The sequence below is a fragment of the Cinclus cinclus genome, chromosome 1 (assembly GCF_963662255.1).
Source record: "Cinclus cinclus chromosome 1, bCinCin1.1, whole genome shotgun sequence".
Classification (NCBI taxonomy): Eukaryota; Metazoa; Chordata; class Aves; order Passeriformes; family Cinclidae; genus Cinclus; species Cinclus cinclus.
Window position 1 is genome coordinate 42502038 of NC_085046.1, and position 21237 is coordinate 42523274.

The 21237-nt window shown below is 39.3% G+C and overlaps 3 protein-coding genes across 4 annotated transcripts in view; 2 read left to right on the top strand and 1 right to left on the bottom strand.

The window, feature by feature from the left end:
• Positions 1-7555, top strand: part of ATP2C1 (ATPase secretory pathway Ca2+ transporting 1) — a 48263-nt gene extending 40708 nt beyond the window's left edge. Inside the window, exons 25-28 of one of the 2 annotated variants that reach the window (XM_062509232.1) lie at positions 211-306; positions 1056-1197; positions 2063-2193; positions 7526-7555. In XM_062509232.1, the coding sequence (XP_062365216.1) occupies positions 211-306; positions 1056-1197; positions 2063-2193; positions 7526-7555 (399 nt within the window). Of the gene's footprint in view, positions 1-210; positions 307-1055; positions 1198-2062; positions 3237-7525 lie in introns of those variants that run through there. The other variant, XM_062509221.1, reaches the window with a different exon arrangement.
• ASTE1 (asteroid homolog 1) lies at positions 6639-11866 on the bottom strand. Its single transcript, XM_062509243.1, has 4 exons — positions 10553-11866; positions 8727-8937; positions 7518-7713; positions 6639-7262 (listed from the first exon to the last, which is right to left on the bottom strand). The coding sequence occupies exons 1-4, from the start codon at positions 11864-11866 to the stop codon at positions 6968-6970; spliced, it is 2016 nt and encodes a 671-aa protein (XP_062365227.1). The 3' UTR covers positions 6639-6967.
• A 3564-nt stretch (positions 11867-15430) lies between these two features.
• The window catches only part of NEK11 (NIMA related kinase 11), a 76950-nt gene continuing 71143 nt past the window's right edge, over positions 15431-21237 (top strand). The window contains exon 1 of the mRNA XM_062496724.1: positions 15431-15600. Coding sequence (XP_062352708.1) covers positions 15431-15600 — 170 coding nt within the window. The remainder of the gene's footprint in view (positions 15601-21237) is intronic.

The window sequence follows — 21237 nt, forward strand, 5'->3', positions numbered from 1 at the left end:
TGGAATTACAAATTTATCTAAGTTACAGGTTTGTAATATTTGATGTATGATTTAATAAATCAGCTTGGGGCAAACAAGTTACTTTTGCTTTCATTTCCTAAATAGTAAAACTTACTGTAGAATTATTGTAACAATTTTATTTAATTGACTTTGTTTAATTGTAGAGGGTTTAAAGCATGCTAAAGTAATTTCATTTTCTTTTGTTGGCAGTTAAGAGACAATGTAATAACACCACGAGATACAACCATGACTTTCACCTGTTTTGTTTTTTTTGATATGTTCAATGCTTTGAGTTCTAGATCTCAGGTGAGTGACTCATATTGTCCAAAATCAGAGTTTTCTTAGAGGAAAGATCTTGCTGTGTTTGTTTCAAGTGTTTTCCTGCAGATTTGCTTCACATCAGAGTTTCACGTATTTACTAAGTAGGATTTCTTAAATTACAGATAAGTTAATTTACTTACATGGTGGTGTTTTGACAAAAGCAAGAAAGTTGTTATTGAGAATTAAAGTGCGATGGTCCTTTGTATTGCTGTATATACTTGGTTGTTTTTTTTTTCTCTTCCTGGAAAATCTGTCAGTTCAGCAGCCTTACCAGAATGTGAAATTTCTTGAAGGACTTAGCTTTTATATTTTATAATCATAAACCCACAGTCCAAGGAAAATTTCTGAAACTGTTCTGTATTTTTTTATCTGTGTATATTTTTTCAATTTGAGGAAACAAGTCTGAAATTTTGTGATAGCATGCATTACTACATTTACTGTAATTTGCAGTCTTATCTGTCACGGAATAGTGTAGGGGTAACCTTTTTCTGATGAGCTGTACTCGTGGAATAGTGAGCTCAATATGCAAGTTGTTGACTACGAAGACAAGACTTGTACTCTGTTTACCAGGGAGAAAATTTAATTAGCCTGTTCAAGAAATTGCTTTGGATTATCTAAGAGGTCAACAGTAATATTTTACATTTTTCTAAAAATCTGGATGAAAAGAAATTGTTGCTTCTTGTCTAGATAATTAAGATTACATGTACATTGTAACATGCTATTTATTTTTACAGACAAAATCTGTGTTTGAGATTGGACTTTGCAGTAACAAAATGTTCTGCTATGCTGTCCTTGGATCTATAATGGGGCAGTTATTGGTCATTTACTTTCCTCCACTTCAGAAGGTTTTCCAAACAGAGAGCCTGAGTGTGTTGGGTAAGAGCAGTTCCCTTTTCAAAACTGTGCATTAAGGATTAATTTATGAATTTGGTGGGAGGTAGTTCTGTAAGAGCACTTTCTGGCTGTTTGCACAGAATGGGAATACAAAACCCGCGGATACTTTTTGTTTTGTGGATAGAGTTTTTTGTGGGTTTTGTTTGTTTCACTGATTGGGTTTTTAGTTTTGTGAATTGTTCTAGATGTTTACTTTGCGAACCATAATTTAAATGCATATGGCACATAACTGATCAGTGTGTTTTTAAATTATTATAAAGGGGCTTATTTATTTGGGAGTTTCTAATATAAATTTTGTTGCAGGCAAAATTACTGACTTTGTAGGTTTGTGAGCACTATTAATTTAACTGTTCCACAAGGTTTTCTCTAAATATAAACACCTTATTTAGGAATCCTGATCCTTTAATATTGATTTCATTGTCATAGGGTAAATAAACAGGAGGATTTAAAACTATAGATACATAATGCTGTTGGCCTCATTGCGACTTACTTACGTTTATTACTTTTGTGGTTTTCTGGACTTAAGTGATTGTAATGAAATACATGTATTTATTGTAGCATAATTTCTGGTTATATTCTTTTTTCAGAATTAAGTTAATTATGTTGTTGAAAATAAGTTTATGAAATACTTTACAAGCTTTTTAATATCTTGTGTGTAGTTACACTTTGTGCATAAACCATACATGTTAATCTTCTGGGCCTGCAAAAAATTGAATCTTGCTTCATTTCTCCTGAATTTTCCCAATGATTGGGAGAAAATTTGAGAGTCTTGTAAGTCTTGTTCGTTTTTAAGTCTCCCCTCAGCCTTAAATAGCAATTTTTAAAGAAGGTTAATTATCTCTTCTAGATTTACTGTTTCTTCTGGGACTCACTTCCTCTGTGTGCATAGTGACTGAGCTAATAAAGAAGTTTGAAAGAAGCAAGGAAAAGATCCAGAAACGTGGAAGTTCTTCTTCATCAACTTCGTCTTTTCTTGATGTATGATGCATATTGCATTCTTGTGTTTGCAAACTTAGCGATTGCTGTCTAAAGGTGTTGGAGAAAGCAAAACAATATCTGGAGGATAAAGAAATCCTGAGGGCTTTTGACAAGTCCTTTGTTTCACTGGCTAATGACGAACTTCATGTTTCAAGACTGTTTAGAATTTAACTTCCAGCTGTGGAAGTAACAAATCAAATTATGCAACTTTGGTAACATTTTTCCTCAAACATAAATTTACTTTTAAGATTGAATGGTATTATGGGGGGAGGGGGCAGGGGTTAATTTAAAGAAAGATCTAAGCCCAAGTCCCATTTTCTGCACTTAAAAGATATAACTGTGTAAAATCCTTCTCTTAGATATAAATATTTTAGTTTGGTTTTATTTAAAGCATTGTACTATTATACTTTTATGGTGGTGGGACTTTGCTACTAATACAAGGATAAAAATATTTCCGAGGCATTCCACTGGGTTTAGAGTCTGTCACAAGAGTGCCATATTCTAGCTACTGTATTTATTTACTTTATCCTGCAATGTGTAAGCGGCTCAAGTACCTTGTGCTACAGTTTTTTTTGTATCCCAAGTTTGTTTCTTTTTGCACAGGATGTGACCGCTGTTGGATCACTGTTTTTCTTTTCTTTTTCTGTGATTGAAAAGCCTATATTGCAATTTGAAGTAAATGTTTGCTTTTCTTACAAGAGTGTGTCGTCTCTTTGTTTTAAAAGAAACTGGCATTTACATCAAATGGATGAGCTTGTTTTGATATGATTGCAGATACAGGCTTTGTTTCATGTCTTGTTCCATATTTACTTTAGCTTATAACTGTTAGATCAATTGAGTGATTAAAAGACAGTAGTTATGGAAATTATTTGTAGTGTACTGAATTAGAAAACTAATGCAGTAATCCTTACTGGGCAAAATCCCCTCATTCCTCTCTCAAAGAAGCTTCATTTTCCTCCTTTCCCTTTTCCCTTTTCCCTTTTCCCTTTTCCCTTTTCCCTTTTCCCTTTTCCCTTTTCCCTTTTCCCTTTTCCCTTTTCCCTTTTCCCTTTTCCCTTTTCCCTTTTCCCTTTTCCCTTTTCCCTTTTCCCTTTTCCCTTTTCCCTTTTCCCTTTTCCCTTTTCCCTTTTCCTGTTCATAAAAAAAAAAAAAATCCCTTTTTCCTGGTAGGGTAACTTTAAATTTTAACCCTCAGAATTACTTTTGGAGCTAGAAAATAATTATAATAGATTTGTTTTGACATTGTAAAAATATTTTTAATATGTTACAATGTCTGAATACGCTAATGTTCACTAATTGGAAATAGTGCTTTTCCTCAAAATAGTCTTGCCCTGTTGCCGTCAGTGTCATCTCATCAGAGAAGAGTGTCATCAGTGTCATCTCATCATCCTTTTATGAAATGCAAGGAACTATCACCTAAAGAATCTTGAAAAGAAGATGCCTAAAGATCTCTTGGGGGAGGGGGGGGGGGGGGGGGAGTCAAAGACATGGTGGGATCTCTTTCCCTTGTAAACTTGTGTATGGGCACATCTCCTCACTGTAGCCTGAAAATGTGGCAGTGGTCATCCTCTCATTTGAGGAGGAATTGTCATAAACAGACACTGGGATATTTCTGCACTTGCCATTGTGACTTGCCCCAAATGGCATGCTTGAAAGTATAGTTTGAATTTCTCTGCTAATGCTACTGGAATTGTTTTCTTTTTGCATGTGGGATTCCTAGACTTTGCCAGGAAATGGGGCTGCACAGGGCATGAGTGCGTGTTCAGTCTGCTTTATACATGGTTCATCCATGGCTCTTCCTGGCCTTCAATATGCCCATAATACCTGGACTACCAATGTGCTGGAGATGTGACTGTGTAAAGACAAAGATCCTACAGCACTTGGACCTCATCTTCCTGGGGTTGTTACCACCGAGCTGGGAGGGCCTGAACAACATGACCTCTTATAAAATGCTCTTGTGTCTTCAAGCAAAAGTTTCTTACAGCAAGAAGAAACTTACTCCCTTTCAGAAGTTGGACAAATTTGACAGTTTTTGAACAATTACTCTCTTTGGCAAGTGGGGCTATAGTTGTTCAGTATTGTAGTGTTCAGTATTGTAGTGTTCAATATTGTAGTATTTCAGTACAATTTCAGAACACTTCATTAATGAAATCCTTAGTATTCATTAATAAAGACAGATAGTAAAAGCTGACAGTGGATGCTGATGAATCTCTGATTTTGGGAAGGGACAGCAACTATACCTTTTAAAGTCCTAACTTGTGGTTGATATTCTAACATGGGATTTGACTGCTTTGTGCTCTGGTCTTGGAGTCCCAGAAATCTAGGTAGGTAGAGATAAGTACAAATGAATGCTAGATTGTTGTCTTAGCATGGAAGTGTCATTGCCAAGTCAGTGCCTCTTTCCCAGCTCAAGTCCCACTTTCTGAATAAGGTACATCATTCTAGACAAATAAAATTTCAGTTTCTTAAGGACAATTTTGCCTTATTGCAGGGTGGGGAAAGCAAATACTACCAAGTATCTAGTTGAATGTCACTATATATAAAAACTGCCTGGACTGAATTACATTGCCATTATTTTGGCTGCTTTTGTGATTCATTACTACTTTACGTCAGGTTTGAGAAATTTTTTCCCAGTTGAATCAATAGTAGGAACTTTCCATAAAAATTAAGAGGCATTTCTTATAGGATGGAAATAAGAAACAACCAGAATTTGCTTGCTTCTACTGAAACATTGGTTTTAAAAAGTAAAGGCCCTTTGTTTTTTAATTTTCCTACAAAGAAGATGAAAGACCTATAATGAGTCAGAAAGGAAAACTGTAGCACTTAAAATTCTGCATGGTAACTCTAGAATCAGTAATTATTTTCTTCAGCCTACAGGACTGAGTTTTGCAATGAGTGTGTATTGTTTCATCAGCAATGAAGAACAACTGAATGCTGCATTGAGAATATATTTCCACTAAAGTAATTCTTAATAATTGAGTCAGCTTTCCCAAAGGTATTCTCAAAATGCTGCATGGTCATAGCACTGGTTTTATCCCAAAGTAGAATGTTTGACCTTATTCCAGTCTTCTGAATTATCTAATTGAAAATACGACTTCTTATCAAGTCTCAGAAATTTTTAGGACCTCCAGCAGTTTTCTGATGTGGGATTCAGAGTAGATGAAGATCTCTCTTCTCACCAGCACTAACAAAGTGGAATCAAACAGAGCTGTATTTAAGACTTAATTTGTGTGTGGCTATTTCTGATGATGAAAAAATCAAAAATGAAAAATAGGTAATAAAACATGGGTGATCATAATGGAGGATGATTTGGACAATTAAGAATTTTAATTTTAATTAGTAAAACCAGTAACTTTAACCCCTTTCAACTTTCAAATAAAAGTAATCCGATGGGAATGTGATGCTGTAGGCTGCTGTACATAGAAACCTACAGAGAAATGGGTTGTGAGATTCTGGCTTGTGGTGTGGTTGGGTGCCAGCTGCTGGTAGTTCAGTAAGTAGCAGCTTTTGTACTGGGAGAAGTTGTATCTTGCTACCACAGGCTCTATCTATCTCCAAACTAGTTTTCTCTTTAATGCAACATCTTATAGATCTGTTATTTTCTCATTGACTATATTTGTGCAGTACCAATGCTCACCTGTATGGTATAGGAGATCTTTCCTCTAAATCTAAGATACAGTGAGTTACTTTCATGGGAACAGAGGTAAGAGGGAGCATAAGCAGGACTGAAAACTTGAGCACACAATGCAGGAATCAAGTTTGAATTCTGGTAAGTTATGGGCAAAACTTTGGTGATTAGAGGTGGAAATCATGATTTTCCTAAATGCAAGAAAAAGTATGTGGATTCTTGAGAAAACCCAAATATAACTATATTTTACATAAGAAAAACCAATAGTTTCATAAGAAAAGTATTTATATAAATTGACTAATTATGCTGGAAGGTTTGCTGAGGCAAAGCACTGAGAAATAGATGACATAGGATTTAACAAAAAAACTAGAAGTTTTTTATAAACAGGTCTGGGTTTTAGTACAGCCATTGTAGAAAGAGTAAGAGTGACACCAGCCTAATAGCAGTGGACTGTACACAAATTACTGTGACAACTACTGAGAATTAGCAAAGCTGTAGAAACTTACTCCCATCTGACAGCTTTGTGTGTGCATGTAACACTTTTCTAAACACATCACAGGGGGAAGGGGGAGAAATAAAATCTGAAGTTTCTCCCTGAGTATAGACAGAACCCATACTACTACAAGCACAACTTACTCAGTAGTCACTGAGCAAAGCTACCTCTCCCTGCAAGTAGAAGAACTCCACGAAAATGAAGCATTTTACAGTGTTTTTAAACCTTTCAATTTCTATTTTAATCTCAACTGTTAGACCGTGACCACTGTGTTCCTCAAACACAAACTTTAAAGTTAGATTTTTTTGTAAATGAAGTGTTCAGGGAGATGAGGCAGGGCCAACTATAAATGTTCAGGAAAAAAAAAATCCTCTAAAATAGTTCCACTTTGAAATGTTAAACAACTTTGCTCTCATTTTCAATGAGACTGATACTCTTAAAAAAAAAACACCACAACTTTTAGACAACATTTCTTTTATACAAATGTTAGTTACAAAAAGGTAAATAAAAAAAAATTCCCTGAAGCAAGGTTTTTGGTAAAGATTGAATCAAGAACTTGTGTGAAAACAGTTGGACAAATTCCAATAGTCACGTATTTTAATGTAATTTGTTTCCTGAGCATGGCATTAGATGTTATTCCAAGAATAATGCTTTCAGTCTTCCACTTCCAGTGATGCAAACCTATTAACATTGCATAAATGCTGAGTTTCTGGCACAGCACATCGGATGGCTGTTTTTTTCTTATTAGATGCTTTCCTCTTTTTGCAGGACTCTGATCTGGTCTTGGTCATCTTCTGAAAGAAGTCTGGAGATACCACTGATTCCACTGTATTTAACAAAACCACATAAAGCTGAGCCATTTTTGGAGATAAGATAAACAGACTTTCCACTGAAGGTGCTGATTTAAGCTCTTGATACAGTCTGTGTACAAGGGTCCCAGTGTAAAGCCTGCTCAAAAGAAGTAGAGAATCTGCATTTAGAATTGCACCTCAACAGGACAGGTACAGAAACATGTTGCTTGATGACAAAAACATACAGTGTCCAACAGTCAACTCCTATGGTAAGGGTATTTTTCTTTAGAATTCCTTTAAAGAAGGGAGTTCTACTGTAAGTACTGGCCAAAGGAGTTTGACAGAGAATGAAACATGTTAACACATTCCATCAGCGGCTTGTGTGGAAAGGAGATCTCTAGAACAACCTTACCTACTCAGGTCTGGCTCAGAGAGAGGAGTACCAAGTAACTGGTTGAGATACAATCCCATCTGAAGACAGCACTGCCACTGGCAAAAACTGTGTCCAGCATCTAAATCAAAGTCATTATTTTGCAATTTCTTTTCCTTCCATTTTAGAAATTCATTATATGCAACGCTGTCATCTTCAGCAGGTAGAACTGTGGGATCTAGGTTATAAATAAAAAAACATAACTTGGAAATAAATGTTCTGCTGTGAACAGTACAAAAGGAGGGTGAAAGGAGGGTGTAGCCAGGTGGGGTGGTTTCTTCTGCCAGGTAATAATCCCTTAAATGGTCTTAAGTTACATCAGGGGAAGTTTAGCTTGGACATTAGAAGGAATTTCCTCACAGAAAGGGTGATTAGACATTGGAAAGGGCAGCCAAGGACACGGTGGCGTCACTGTCCCTGGAGGTGTTTAAGGCAAGACTGGACGTGGCACTCAGTGCCATGGTCTGGCTCATAGGGTGGTTTTTGTTCGGTAAATTGGACTTGGTGATCTCAGAGGTCTTTTCTAACCTAATTGATTCAGTGTTATCTAATCCAAAGAAGTCTGCTGTCTCACTACAATCCATTTGAAAACATTGTCAGTCTGGTTTCTATAAACTAGAACCTAAAGAAACTGTATAACCCTGGCATGGCACCATCTTTGCCATCAAATGAAGGACTCCTGGAGGAAATGTCCATAGCCCTAACAGGTATAAATATTAGTGAAGCAATTTCTGTGATTATTTAATACTTTCAGATTTGCAATGCATAGGCAGAAAAAGCGTGCCTGGGCAACTCAGCATTTTTAAGTACAAATGATTTTAGAAAAACTCAAAAGCAAAAAAAAAAAATATTGGAATGCTTCAACAGTAGTTTTTTGATGCTTGAGTACATTAAGCTTATTTTTTGTAACTTTTATATATGAATTAATGTTTTGATCCTAAAGAAAGTACTTATAAATGCAAATTAATGTTTTACAGTGTGGTAGTGTTTTACCTATATAAAATGTTCAATTGATGGTTGTCACTTTTTTTTGTGCATATCAATGCAAAGAGTGTGACACCTCAGGATATAGTGTATATCTGGGCTAATTCCTCTAAATTTGGACAACTCCCTCTAAGCGTGGGAAAATTAATTGCAGCCTGGATTTTTGTAGTAGCTGAACACCTACAATTGTATTTTTTGGAGACATACCTGGATCATCGGTTATCCTCTGCAGTTCTCCAGAAACTATCACTAGAAGCAGAGCCTTTAATTGGTTCAGCTTAACTTTTGGTTCTGAACAACGTATCCAGTAACACGTCACAGCAACAGCAAGCTGTAAATGACTTGGGATAGGTTCTAGGAAACTCATTTTCACTCCCAGAGTCTCCAGCAAAAGCATCTGACGGCATGACATGGGAACCTGAAAATAAATTTAAAAATTGGAGGTAAGAGACTTGTTATGTCGTGAGCAATTTCTAAAAGGCCAATAAGTTCCTGGTTGAATTAGTTACTGCTTTAGGTTTTTGATAAAAAATTGTTTAAGTTTCAAAGATATTCTGAACAGGAAATATTTTTTTTAAATATTACCTAAAACTTTAAAAACTATTCAGTTAAGCATCAGGTAGAAAGATAAAAGTAACTAATAAGTAATTAATTCCCAACACATATTCCTTTTTGCTGAGCCATTTAACTTCCAGAAAGTGGTGTTAAAAGCTTTGTCCATAACTTCATGCATGCAGAATTGCAACAGCTGCAATCTGAGTGCTTTGTAAACCTTGATTAGGATTGTTTTGCGTACTCTTAGGCAGACATTCCCACAGCAGAAGAGAAACTGAAGTCAGTTTTGCCTGGAGCAGTTTAAATGCTGATCAGTATTTCTTCTTCTTTTTGTTCAGCTGATAGTTCCCATACATTCACTAAAGAAAACTGCTGTAGTAGCAAAGCTCAAATTCATTAAACAGCACACACACCAAAGCTGAAATAAGGTGTCATTAATGACTCTTAACATGAAACTTGATTTTTCAAACTCTTTGGTGTTGCATATTGTTTAAAGGGCGTGTGCCAATAACCTGTGTAAAGTAACCTGTACTTTGGACCCACAGCTACCTGTAGCATTTAATGGGTGTAGCAGTGATAGACTTGGTTCCTTTACAAATGAGCCACCAGCAAGTGATAAAAACATTCAGCACTGCCCACACACAGAGATGTGGTTAACAGTCACTCTGAACCCCAGAATGGATAGAGCATGTGCCTTAAAAATGCAGAATTAAAACACATGGATTGTATTTCTAGACATTGCAGAAATTTCTGCATACAAAACCTCAATAATGCAACTTCGAGAATGGGAGATTACTTCCTGTTATGGCACGAGTTACAGTCCTAATCATTAGAATTTATACAAAAGTGCTACAGTGGTGACTGGGACTAAACTAGTACAGCTTTCCTGTGATTTTCAGGTGTTTTTCAGGTCCTGCTCCGCTCTGTCTGGCAAGTATAAGAGGTTCATGTTAGCAGGAGCATACTTGGGGCAGGTAAAACTGCTGGGCAGCTGCAACATTCACATGTGAAATAATGACTTATAGTAAAAAGGCATAGGTCAGATTTTGTTTCAGAACAGTGCTCTGAAACATTCTACAGCTCGATCAAATACAAGTTAGGTTTTGTAGTGTTAAAATCAGACTTTCCTGAAGTACATGAAACTGAATTCCTTCCCATAAAAAGCAAGTATTGGTGTAACAAATTACATAGGATGAAATAAGGGCTTCCAGTGGAAAATGCAGGGAGTGTTGCATATACACACACTACAACTTCTCATGTAATTTGTCTTGGTACCCTTGGAAGGTGGAAGGAAATAAGATGAAGATAACCTGATGTAGCTTCTTAAATATCACACACTTCTGTGTTAAGCAGTTACTTACTGAGGTGGCTTAGTTCAGACATCGCATTTAGTGGCCAGATGGCAAAGGTGAGTCCCAACTATTTTTGTGTCACTCGTGAAACTCTGTTAACTGCGATCTGTCGTGACAACCATTTACCTCTATTAACTTGTCCAAAGGAAAACGATCATCACGAAAATCTGAGGGTAGGCTTGCTGCTTGAACAAATGTTTTTTTAAGTGTCTTTTGGCATCTGTCAAATTCACATACAGTGGGCAGCGCGTTGGTCTGCTTACTTGGAGAAACATCTTCAGTACCGTAAGATACTCTAAGAAGCAGTCCATAGATAACTTGTCGGATGGGCAAAGCTGTGCTATGAGCACTGGGTCTCTGCATGTTCTCCACCTGAACGCGGAGGAAGGTACTTTTAAGTAACAGGGCATTGATGACGAATGGGGCCAGCTTACCTTTTGCCAAAGCATCAAGTACCCACTGTGGTACGTCTGCTTTCCTGGCAGCCTCGCACTCATAACACCCATTCTGAAAGAAGTCCTCAAGATTCACGTCAGACGGAGCATAATCCTCCATGGAAGTGCAAAGAAGCTCCCGTATTTCTTCCCTCTGGTGTTTCTTGAGGTATTTCAGCACGCTCTCGACGGCCTCGGCGGGCTCCGCAAACTGCGCCAGCCAGTTCAGCAGCCCCTGGAGGCGGAGGTGCTTCCCGCCCCTCCCCGCCGCGCAGCCCCGAGGCAGGCGCACCTTGCTGAAGAAAGCCTCCAGCGCTTCCAGGCCGATGAAGTCGTTCCCGCTCATGACGGCAAAGAGCGGGAGCAGCGCCTTGCTCAGGGCCCCGAAGTGCCGGCAGAACCTCTCGGCGGAGAAGCAGCGCGCGGGCACGTAGCATCCCTGCGGCCCGGCCGAGGCGCGCACGCTCTGCCACTGGAAGTGGGACAGCGGGCAGTACCCGCCCGCCAGGTCGAACACGAAGAAGTCGCTGTCGAGGGAGAGGACGGGGCAGCCCCAGCGGTTGGCCAGCCCGGCGATCTCGCGGTCGGCCTCGGCGAAGCACTGCACGAAGGGCACGCCGAGCCGGCCCAGCGCCTGCACGAAGGCCTCGCGGGTCAGCAGCGGCACCAGGCAGCCGCCGGCGCCGCGGGACAGCTCGCGGGCCGCCCGCAGCTGCTCGGCGGCGCGGGCCCGCAGCGTGGGCAGCTTCCTGTCCTCGGCGCCGCGCCCGCCGTCCAGCACCACGAAGGGCGCGACGCCGCAGGCCCGCAGGACGCCGAAGAAGTCGCGCACGGCCGCGGCGAAGGCGCCGTAGTCGCCGCCGCGTCGGAAGTCGGCGTCGGGCGCGAAGCAGAGGCGGTGGTAGAGGCTGCTGCCGTCGATGACCAGCTTGGTGTCCCGCACCCGCAGCTCGGTGAAGAACACGCCGCGCTCCTCCACGAAGCCCGTGAGCCCCTGGACGCCCATGGCGCCGGAAGCGGAGCCGGCAGTGACACGCGGCGCCCTCCGATCCCGGATCCGCTTCCTCCGGCTCCTCCCGCCCGGCGCCGCTCGGGCGAGCGCGCGCGCCGTCTCCTGGCGACGGGGCCGGGGGCCGGGAGCGCTGCGGGTCCCGGGCACTCCCGCTCCGCCAGCCCCGGGGGACGCGGGGCACGCCGAGGCATCGCAGCCCCGCCGTCCGGACGGGCGCTGGGGCGGCGGGGGCACCGCCGGCTCGTGGGGAGTCCCGCCTGTCCCGGAGGGGGGTGAGGAACGGGGACGCCGCCCTCGGCCCTTGCTCTGGTGGAATGTGGGTGCTAACTTGTGTTCTGAGTCTTACACGGTCCTTTAACAAGGTAATAGCGTCGCTGAGGTTATCCTAGGGGATCTCGGCTTCCTGACTGTGCGTCAGGGAAATACTAAATTTGATAGTCAAGTACATTTGACCCTGTTTTGCCATCACCCTCAGACTCGTTTGCTACCGGCACTAGTAATAAAATTTAGTTATCATTTCTCTAGGAACAGTTAAAAACCGAGTTGCGATTATGTCACTTTAGCCTTGGGTAAGTTTATAAAGATGTTGCAGATGATAGTAATGGAGCCAGTGTTAAAAAGTTAAGTATATTTATTTTTTTTTTCTGTGACGGAAAAAAAACAAGGCAAATCTCAGTTCTTGAATTTTCCAAACTTTTAAAGGGGCAGGCCAGTGAAGTCATTGGCAGGAAAAAAAATCAAGGTAGTAAATACTGAACATATTTAGAGCTAAATGTAAAGACTTTCGAATTCTGTGCTGCAGAGGTGGAGGGTGGCAAAGGTCAATGTAACAAAATAATTCTTAAGGAATTAAAAGAAAACCTGATAAAATTGGAAAATAGCCTGTATTGGCAAAGAAGGGATTATCTTGGAAGCAGAAAATGTCAGAGTATCTTAGCTGTTGCTAAAGAGACCTGAAGGTTAATCTTTCCTACAGAAACCAAGAAAGGTCAGGGGAGAAATTGAGATTGTTTGTGCATAGCGTGTGTAGGTGGAACTGTGAAACCCTAACCAGCAACTTTCCTAAAGTTTGCAGCAAAAAAAGGAAGATTTAATTCTAGCTAAGGAAGAAAATATTAAAAAAAATATCCAGACAATGTAATTGCATTAGTTTGGTTGGCATCAACAGGCTGCCTGGCTTGGGGATGGGACTTGGGAATGGTGGACAGGACAAGGGAATCTCCTTATCAAAGATACTGGATAGGGTATACTGAGATTTTCTTTAGGAAAAGAGAGCTGGAGACTTGATTGCTTTGTGTTATCTCTAGTTGTTCTGAACTTAAATGAAGCAGTTGATGTTACTGCTCAGGAGACACCTGCTCAGTGGGAGATGGACACTGGTAGGAAAAGAGCACAAGGAAGGTTGGACTGAAGGTTGAGTGGGGTTGGAGAGGTTCATATACTTCATGAAGAATCCATCAGTCTTATGGCTGAGTCAATATTTAAGGTGTCTTGGCTCTTAAAAGGCATTTCTTTCAGATGCAGTGCTCAGCAGTCCACCTCTTCTGTGCCATTAAAATGCACCTCTGATGCCACAGTGGCAATCACTGGTCCCTGCCTTATGACACTCTTCAGCAGTAGACACTAAAGCATTTCACTAAGTTACATGATAATTATTACTATTATTATATAGGGAGGGAACTTGAAGCATAGAGAATAAAAGGTGGGAGGCGTTATTAGAAATAAAGCACAGAAGTTAAACCCAGTGAGCAACTTTATCTTAAGCATGGTTTTGTGGTGTAAAGGATTGTCATACATTTCTAGGCCCAAGTAAGTATGAAAATTTGAAGGTGAGCTGTGGTAAGTGACTTCCAGAAAGAAGAAAAAAACAGGTGTATATAGCTCAGCAATTTTTCTAAGTGCAGCTATTTCTAAAGGAGTTTATGAAGCAATTAAATAAAACAGCAATTAAGAGAATAGAACAGTAAATGAAAATTGCATGAACTTTCTAGAATTGGCAGTATAATATTTTATGGGGTTAATCTTTCTGCCCTCCACTCCTCTACACCTCATCATGGTCCATTTGGGCTCTTTCAGACAGATTTGAAGTTACAGAGAAATAATTTTCTAGCTGACATTCTCTCCTTAGCATTGGCATTTCAAAATTTTTTTCAGTGTTGATGAAAGAGAATGAAGAAACAGTATTAGGAGTGCTGTAGTTTAAAAAACATGCAGGATTTATATTGTTTAGATGTCTTGCAATAATTAAAGTTTATCTGTGTTTTGTAACATGGTGACAGTGCAATGTCAGGCATTTTGGTGTAGTGTGACAGCAGCTCAGCAGGTGGGTATTGAAACAGGGTCTTGTACACACACACACACATACACAGTTTGTTGTTGCAAGATGCAAATCTATACTCTTAATTTAGGCACTAGATTCATTTGGAAGAGAAGACAGTGACTTGGAACCTAAAGTTGTACAGCTTTTAAAATTAGAAAATTTGTCTCTGCTCTTCCAAAACCACCACCGCCACAACGAAAATCCTTTTTATGAGCTTGCCTTGGCCTTGGAATGATGTGGTGAACAAGGTCAGTGTGAGGCTCCTGCTCTGCAGTGCTGATGGATGGTAATGATAGGAACACTGATCTTGCAAGATCTTTACTTGTTCCAAAGGATCTTTGAGCAAAATTATGCATGTAGTGTTACATACAGAAAAAGTAATGAAAGCAATATTGTTTTATTATGTGCAGTGAAAACACCTCCCCTTTTTCATTTGGAATGAGGAGAGTTGAGTAAACAAAGTTACTCAAAGTTGAGCTATTGAAAACAATAAAAATGCTAGAGCTTGGCCTTTGCAGTCCTTACGTTTGCAGAATTATGACCTCAGTTAGACAAGAATTCCCAGCCAAAGCTTGTTGGAAAGGTTGGAAAGGTGAGTCATGAAAGGACACAGTGAAGGATAAATTAACTTTAGGGAGAGTTGAGTTTTACTGAAAATCTTGCAGATTTTCTGTGAAACTAATTTGCAGAAGATACTAGTAGTGAGTCACAGTGAAGCTGTGAGGTCAGCCCTGGAACAGATGGTGAAATCTGAGAGGTAAATGAAAGAGCAGAGAAAACAGAGATGGGAGAGAACTGAAATTATGGGTAGAGGTTATGCTTCAACATGTACAACAATATTGAAATTAGTATCCTGAAATGCCGATATTTTTGGTGGTGTAAAGACAGGTGGTGAGGAAGAGTGCCATATCTATGGGAAGTATGCTATCAGTTCAGTGAATTAATTTAAGGTTGATTTAGGGGAAGATTGACTATGTCACATCTACATTATCTGGAGTTTGTTTATCAAGTTTGCTGCCTGCAGTTTAGCAGCTAATGATTCCACTTAATTTGTGTTTGCTGCAAGCTGAGTACTGTAAACACTGGTACAGAATTAAATGAAAAGTTTAATAAGAATAATACATTGACAGATCAATATTCTTCTGTTTCAAGTGATTTCTGTGAACTTCCATGGAAGAATAAAAGGATTTGAAAGCTATATCCTTGAGAAATCTGAGTAGTTTTTGTTGCCCAGAGAAATGCTGAAATTTCAAGAAACTGCTAAGCATGTCACTGTTGCCAGATTTAATTCTGCTTGCTCAGATGCTATGATTGCAAGAAGATACACTATTCAGAGGAAACTGGGCAATGGGAGCTTTGGAAGTGTGTATTTGGTTAATGACAGAAAAGCAAAACAAGGAGAAAAATTGTAAGTAAACCCTTCATATGCTTTGAATAAAAAATATTGGGAACATATTTGTTGCATTGTAGATATTTTCTTTGTGTCTTATCTCTCAGTTTGGTGTTATGTTGCAGCCTTAACTGTCTAACTTTAGTGAAGATGTAAGGTACAAGCAGCCTTGTTTTGATAACATTTAATTGAATGCCTTCAGGAATTGATTCTATGTTACTGTAAAGACTCAGATTGTTAGAAGGGTCTCAAAAAAAACTGTAGAGTATCGATGACCTAATTTTTATAACTGAGTTGTCTAAATGAAACTTGAAAGGGAAGAGTTACAGAAATTCTAGTAAACACCTTTCTATTTGCTGTATACCTCACTGGTAGAAGGTTTGAATTTATTTTTTTTTTAAATTGCCAGAAAATTTTGATTTTTTTTTTTCTAGCCTGCCTGACTTTGGACAAGTCTCATCGCTTTTATTGATAAACTCTTGGGATCCTGAAGCCACAATGACAAAAAGAACATTTTCAGAGTGTTGACATTCCTGTATGTGGGTTTGATGCTGTGTGTGTGGCTGGGCTTTCTGTAGAACCATGTTTGTCTACCTACTTACACCAAGTGAAATTTAACTATAAATATTTTTGTTTTATCCAAAAATATTTGTAAGGCTCTTTGTCTAAAGTCAGGAACATCCAATCAAGTCACTCCTCAGCCAGAAATACATAATTCCTTTAAATAGGGGTGTCTGTTGGTCATTATTGATGGACACATTAATGAGCACTTGAACGATTTAAGAGCTTTTTCTGATTCATTTGTGCCTCTCTTTTGCTCCTTATGGCCACAGATTATTGGCAATATTGCTTTAATAAGTGTGTAACCAAGACATAATTCTGTAAATTGTTTTCCTTCTACACCAATTTACAGTTTCTCAGGTCCTTGGATTAGGCTTAGGGTCCACTAAGTTCTTAGCTTTTTTCACATGACTTAAGTGGTTTTGACTCTCCCATAGCCCTAGCTACACTCTTCTCAAAAAAAAAAAAAGTTCTGTGATGAAATATTTCATTAAAACAAATAAACAGTATTTTTCATTTTATTTCTATATTAAGATAGTCTATCATGCACGTGGGGTGACAGGAACTACCTGAACTTCTAAGACACTTCAGAACTCGGCTGTTGCTAAACTCATTCTTACAATATTAACAGTACAGTGAAATGTGGGTCTCACACATTTGCTGCTATAGCACAACCTGCCAAACCTCAAAAACAAGGAACATGTCTTAAGCTTTTAAGTGGTTATTTAAATTATTTTTCTTAAGAATTTTGAGTGACTGCCTTGAGCAAACATTCACTGCCTGCAGCATTTGATGCCTGTGTTTTGTTAGGGATGAGCCTGAGTGCATCCTCAGGACAGAGACTGAATATCAAATGATGTATTTTTGTTTTTATTTTTAGTTTTTATATCAGTCTCTTTTTGTGACCACAGTGCATTATAAATACACCAGTATTTAACCAGCCCAAGTGCTCAAAGATGTGCAGTGCTGTGTTTAAGCCTTCCATCACAAGGGGGTGCTCACCTATTACAGTTCATTTCTTCCACACTTCAAGTGTGAATCGATGAGGGGATGCCCCAAATTTCTATCACTTATATGCTAATGGATGACAAAAATACTGTCCCAGTGAGCACAAAAATACAGGCAGCATAATGATAAAGAGTGTAGAATTTAGAAATACTGGTTTCTTAAGGTGGTAAAATTTGTGAGGAGTCGCATTCTCAATACTTCTTTCAACTAATCTCATATGGAACTGTACTGGCTGCTGCTTATGTTTTCTATCTATTTTTGAATGAAAATTTATGTGGTTCAAAGAATGATCTTATTACAGCTCTGAAGACACTTTGATTGTAAAAACTCACAAACAGCTGTGACCTCAGCAGAATTAGAATTCTGTTGTTATTGTTTCAGAGATGATCTAGAGCATGCTGAGACAAATATTTTGTAGAGTGTAAACTCAGCCACAGATAATTTCCTGAAAACTGCTATAGTCTATAGGACTGTGAAAAAACATAGGAATAAGTCATAGGAATACAAATTCCCAAGAAAAGTAACGTATTGATACAGAAACTGTTCAGGGGTCTCTTTCTGATTTTTCATTAGTACAATGTCTACAAAAGGAGTTAATGAGGTGACTAACAGTGGTTATCATGTAATTTCAAGTACAATCAGCAGAACTTCTTCATGATTCTAGAAACAGTTTTAGGTTGTACTTTGGATTTTGTTACCTCTCAAGGATCATACCTGTAGTGGGTGAAGTGTTATGCACAGAGTTGCTTCAGCTGTGAAGGAGAAAGAGTTGATTATTTGGGGCATACCTCAAACTAATAGATTTATTTCACATAAAACTTTCAGGGCTGCTCAGGCCAGCAGTGCCTGCCTTTCTAAGAAGGCTTTCATGCCAGCTTCATGCTTCTCTCCAATTCTTTGTATGGATGGGATCAGGATTATTGACTTTCTCAGATCATAGTGATCTAGTGATCAGTATGATGTGGTTCACTTGCCTACTCTATAAGCAATAAGGTTGTGAAGTACCACGAGTATAGTAGCATATGTAGGTCCCTTACTATAAGTCCCTCTTAAGTATTGCTTAAGTGTTGCATTTTATTACACATTCCTTGCCTGTTGCCTTCCTATTTTTTTTTTTTATTTTTTTGGTAAATTTTATTTTCTGGTGTAAGAACTTTAGATCCTGTTGTATGATCATTGAGTATGACAGAGGTTTAAATATCTCAGATAGAAGTCCCTGCAATTTATGTGAAAGCAGCAGAGTAGAGAACAAAAAGATTGCCCTTATTGAGAGAAAGATCGGAACCTGGGAAGTTCTTTACTATGAACAAAGTTTCTCATGTACTAAACAATCTATACAGGAGAGAGATTATCAATTTCTCCCCTTTTGGAAGAAACTAGAATCAGAATTCATATCTTAGATCCTAAAGTCAGTTAAGAACAAGAGACACATTTGCATAAAAGCAAGCTTCTTCGTTCCAATTTACACAGGATGTCTTAGTTTGTGGATCATTTGATATTTATGTGTTCCTGGACATTATGGACCTAGACCTACCGAAAGCAGCCCAACTTGGTTGGTATAAAGAAAGTAGCAGCATTGTGCTAGCATTTTTACAATCAAGTAATATTCCTGCAGTCACTTCTATGCTAGTCCCCATGAATATCTTCTCAGTTAATGATAGCAGGTAATTACAGTTGAAGACAAAGTCTTTTACAGCAGAGATAAGTTCAGCAGTAGTCTTGAAGAACTGCCATCACTTAAAGAAAATTAATGTCCTAATCAGTTGTGCCAAGGGAAGCTCTGGGTTAAGTGCCACTGATTCATAACCACATATACACAAGCAGCTGAAGTATACAGTAGGCAATAGGGGCTTCTAGTTCATAAATATTCACAAGGTATTTACGTGTCCCTGTGGTGGAAAGGACACACTGACAAGTGCCAAACTCCCTGGACTGCTCCACTGTGTGGTAACTGTGGGGTGTCAGCTCAACTTCTGCATCTGACTTGCATTATAGCTTTAATCCAGACTCATGCTAGGATTCCTTGGAAACTGTGAGCTTAGCTGAATAATTTATCATGTGACTTTCAATTATTTATGACTTCTTATAACAAATCATATAAAATCTAAAAGTGGGAGAGATTTGTTCCTTATGAATATCCAAGTGACTATCAGCAGATTGCTGCATTGTCAAATCCCTGTGTTTGCTGCCTATTTGCTTCTCTGAAGGTATTCCAAGGGAATGGTCATTTGATGCTGAATCGATTAAAACAGAAACAAATTACTCCCTGTCAGTTGTTGTGTGCATATTCATCTTATTACACTGCTTTCCTTTATCGTTCTCCTTCATTTAATAATAAAACTAGAAATTCAGGCTAGAATTTATAAGGGTATTTTAGATTTGTGAAGGAATATTCACAATCTCCTTGAAAAGTGACCAAAGGTGCATTTGCTGTAGGACCTTCCTGATTGTGTCTTATTTTTAAATAAGCCTTTCTTAGTGGACCATCTTATGCTTGGTTCAGTCACGTGTACCTGTGCTTTTCCATGTGAGGCTCGACTTGCATGCCATGCCTGCTGACTGGGTACGGTCATGCTTGGCTCAAATAAGTGACCCTAAAGGCATTGACCTTGTGGATTTAGCTAGAGCAGTTTGAGAACTGAGCCTTCATGACCTTTCTACTTGAGTGGCCAAGCATGACTTTCATATTATGTGGGCAATATTACAGGAGTCAAGGCCTAGAGCTAAGTGTCCAAACTATTTCCTTGCTGAACCTCTGTAAGGGTGGCCGATGCTCTCATGCTTTACTTCACAGTACACCTTCAATGGAGGTTGCCAGGGAGTGAAACTGTAGGTGTTTTGCTTCAAGTTTAACAGGCAGTCCCAGCTGTGACCACAATGGTTTCAGATTGTTTCTAGTGCAGTTCAATACGATCCTGATTCAAAGACAAGTTTGATAACCTTGGACTCACCCGAAGCAGACCTCACTGGAAACCGTGTGGGAGAGTGCTTTAGTCCCTACATCCTGCATCCCTGTCAGTGCCCAGCTTTTCCTGCAGCCTAGCACAGTAGGGCTCCTCCAGCTCAATGTAAGAAAGTTTAGGAAGCTCCTGTGCTGGATAAGGCTCTGTGGGTGCTGCAGGGTAGCTTGGCATTGAAGCACAAGATGTAAGATTTCACCCTGCCTGTGCTGGTGATGGATTTGGCAATTTAAAGTCACAGCCATACTGCAGACCTTTGCACAGGCAATCACTGTGTTACATTTCCCAGTTCCCTCATAATCAAAAGCATAAAACCCAGCATTCTGTGGCTTCCTTGGAAGCAAAAGATCCGTACTGGAACATGTTGAGACCCTTTGTTCGGCTTGTGTAACACAGGTGTCTGTGAAATCCTCCTCAGTGCTGTCTGATGCAACGTTTACATCTGCTCAATCACTTTTATGGGCTTTGGTGTTTTCATTATTGGTTGTTGTTTTTTTATTTTGTTGTTATTTTTTGGGTTTTTTTAGGGTTTTTTTAAACTGCTCTCCTTTTAATACTCCTTTCTTAAACTAAGTAGCCTACTTTTTGATTTTTGGTGGGACTTGTCCATTTGACTAGGGAGGATTCTATCTATGTCTTTTACATATGTAAGTGGGAGGCAGCGTGCCTTAGAAGAAATACTACTTGGGTTTACAACAAGTCTTGTCTCCCACAGAACCGAGCTCCCAGGAGCAGCACTCACCACATTCTGGCCTGACCTGCTGGCAGTGAGCAATGCTTGTGGTTGAGGTCATTGTTTTGAGAATTGTTTACAAGCACATTTTCAACACTGGGTGGAAACCTGTGCTTAAGGCATTACTGGTGAATTACATTTCTTCGAGGTGCATGGCAGAGACAGAATTTAATGATTTTGTAATCAAGTAAATGCCTTGATATCACTTCTGTCTCATTCATTTTGCTGAAACTGGTTTTCCTGCATTTGTAAGCTAGTTTTAGTAAGAAATGGGGAAAGGTGTGGTATTATTATTTAGGTTGAACTGTGGTCACCTGCCTCAAAGATGTTAAAAATATTTAAATATGCCTGTCTACTGTATCTTCTTATGGGCTACCCTTGTTGGCAAGGTGT

Excerpts from the sequence above, each read along its gene's own strand:
- ASTE1 (XM_062509243.1), bottom strand. The coding sequence starts at position 11,866 with ATGGGCGTCCAGGGGCTCACGGGCTTCGTGGAGGAGCGCGGCGTGTTC. Across the intron at positions 7,714-8,726 it reads GAGGATAACCGATGATCCAG|ATCCCACAGTTCTACCTGCT; the intron begins GTATGTCTCCAA and ends TTTATAACCTAG. Across the intron at positions 7,263-7,517 it reads TCTGAGCCAGACCTGAGTAG|GCTTTACACTGGGACCCTTG; the intron begins GTAAGGTTGTTC and ends TCTTTTGAGCAG.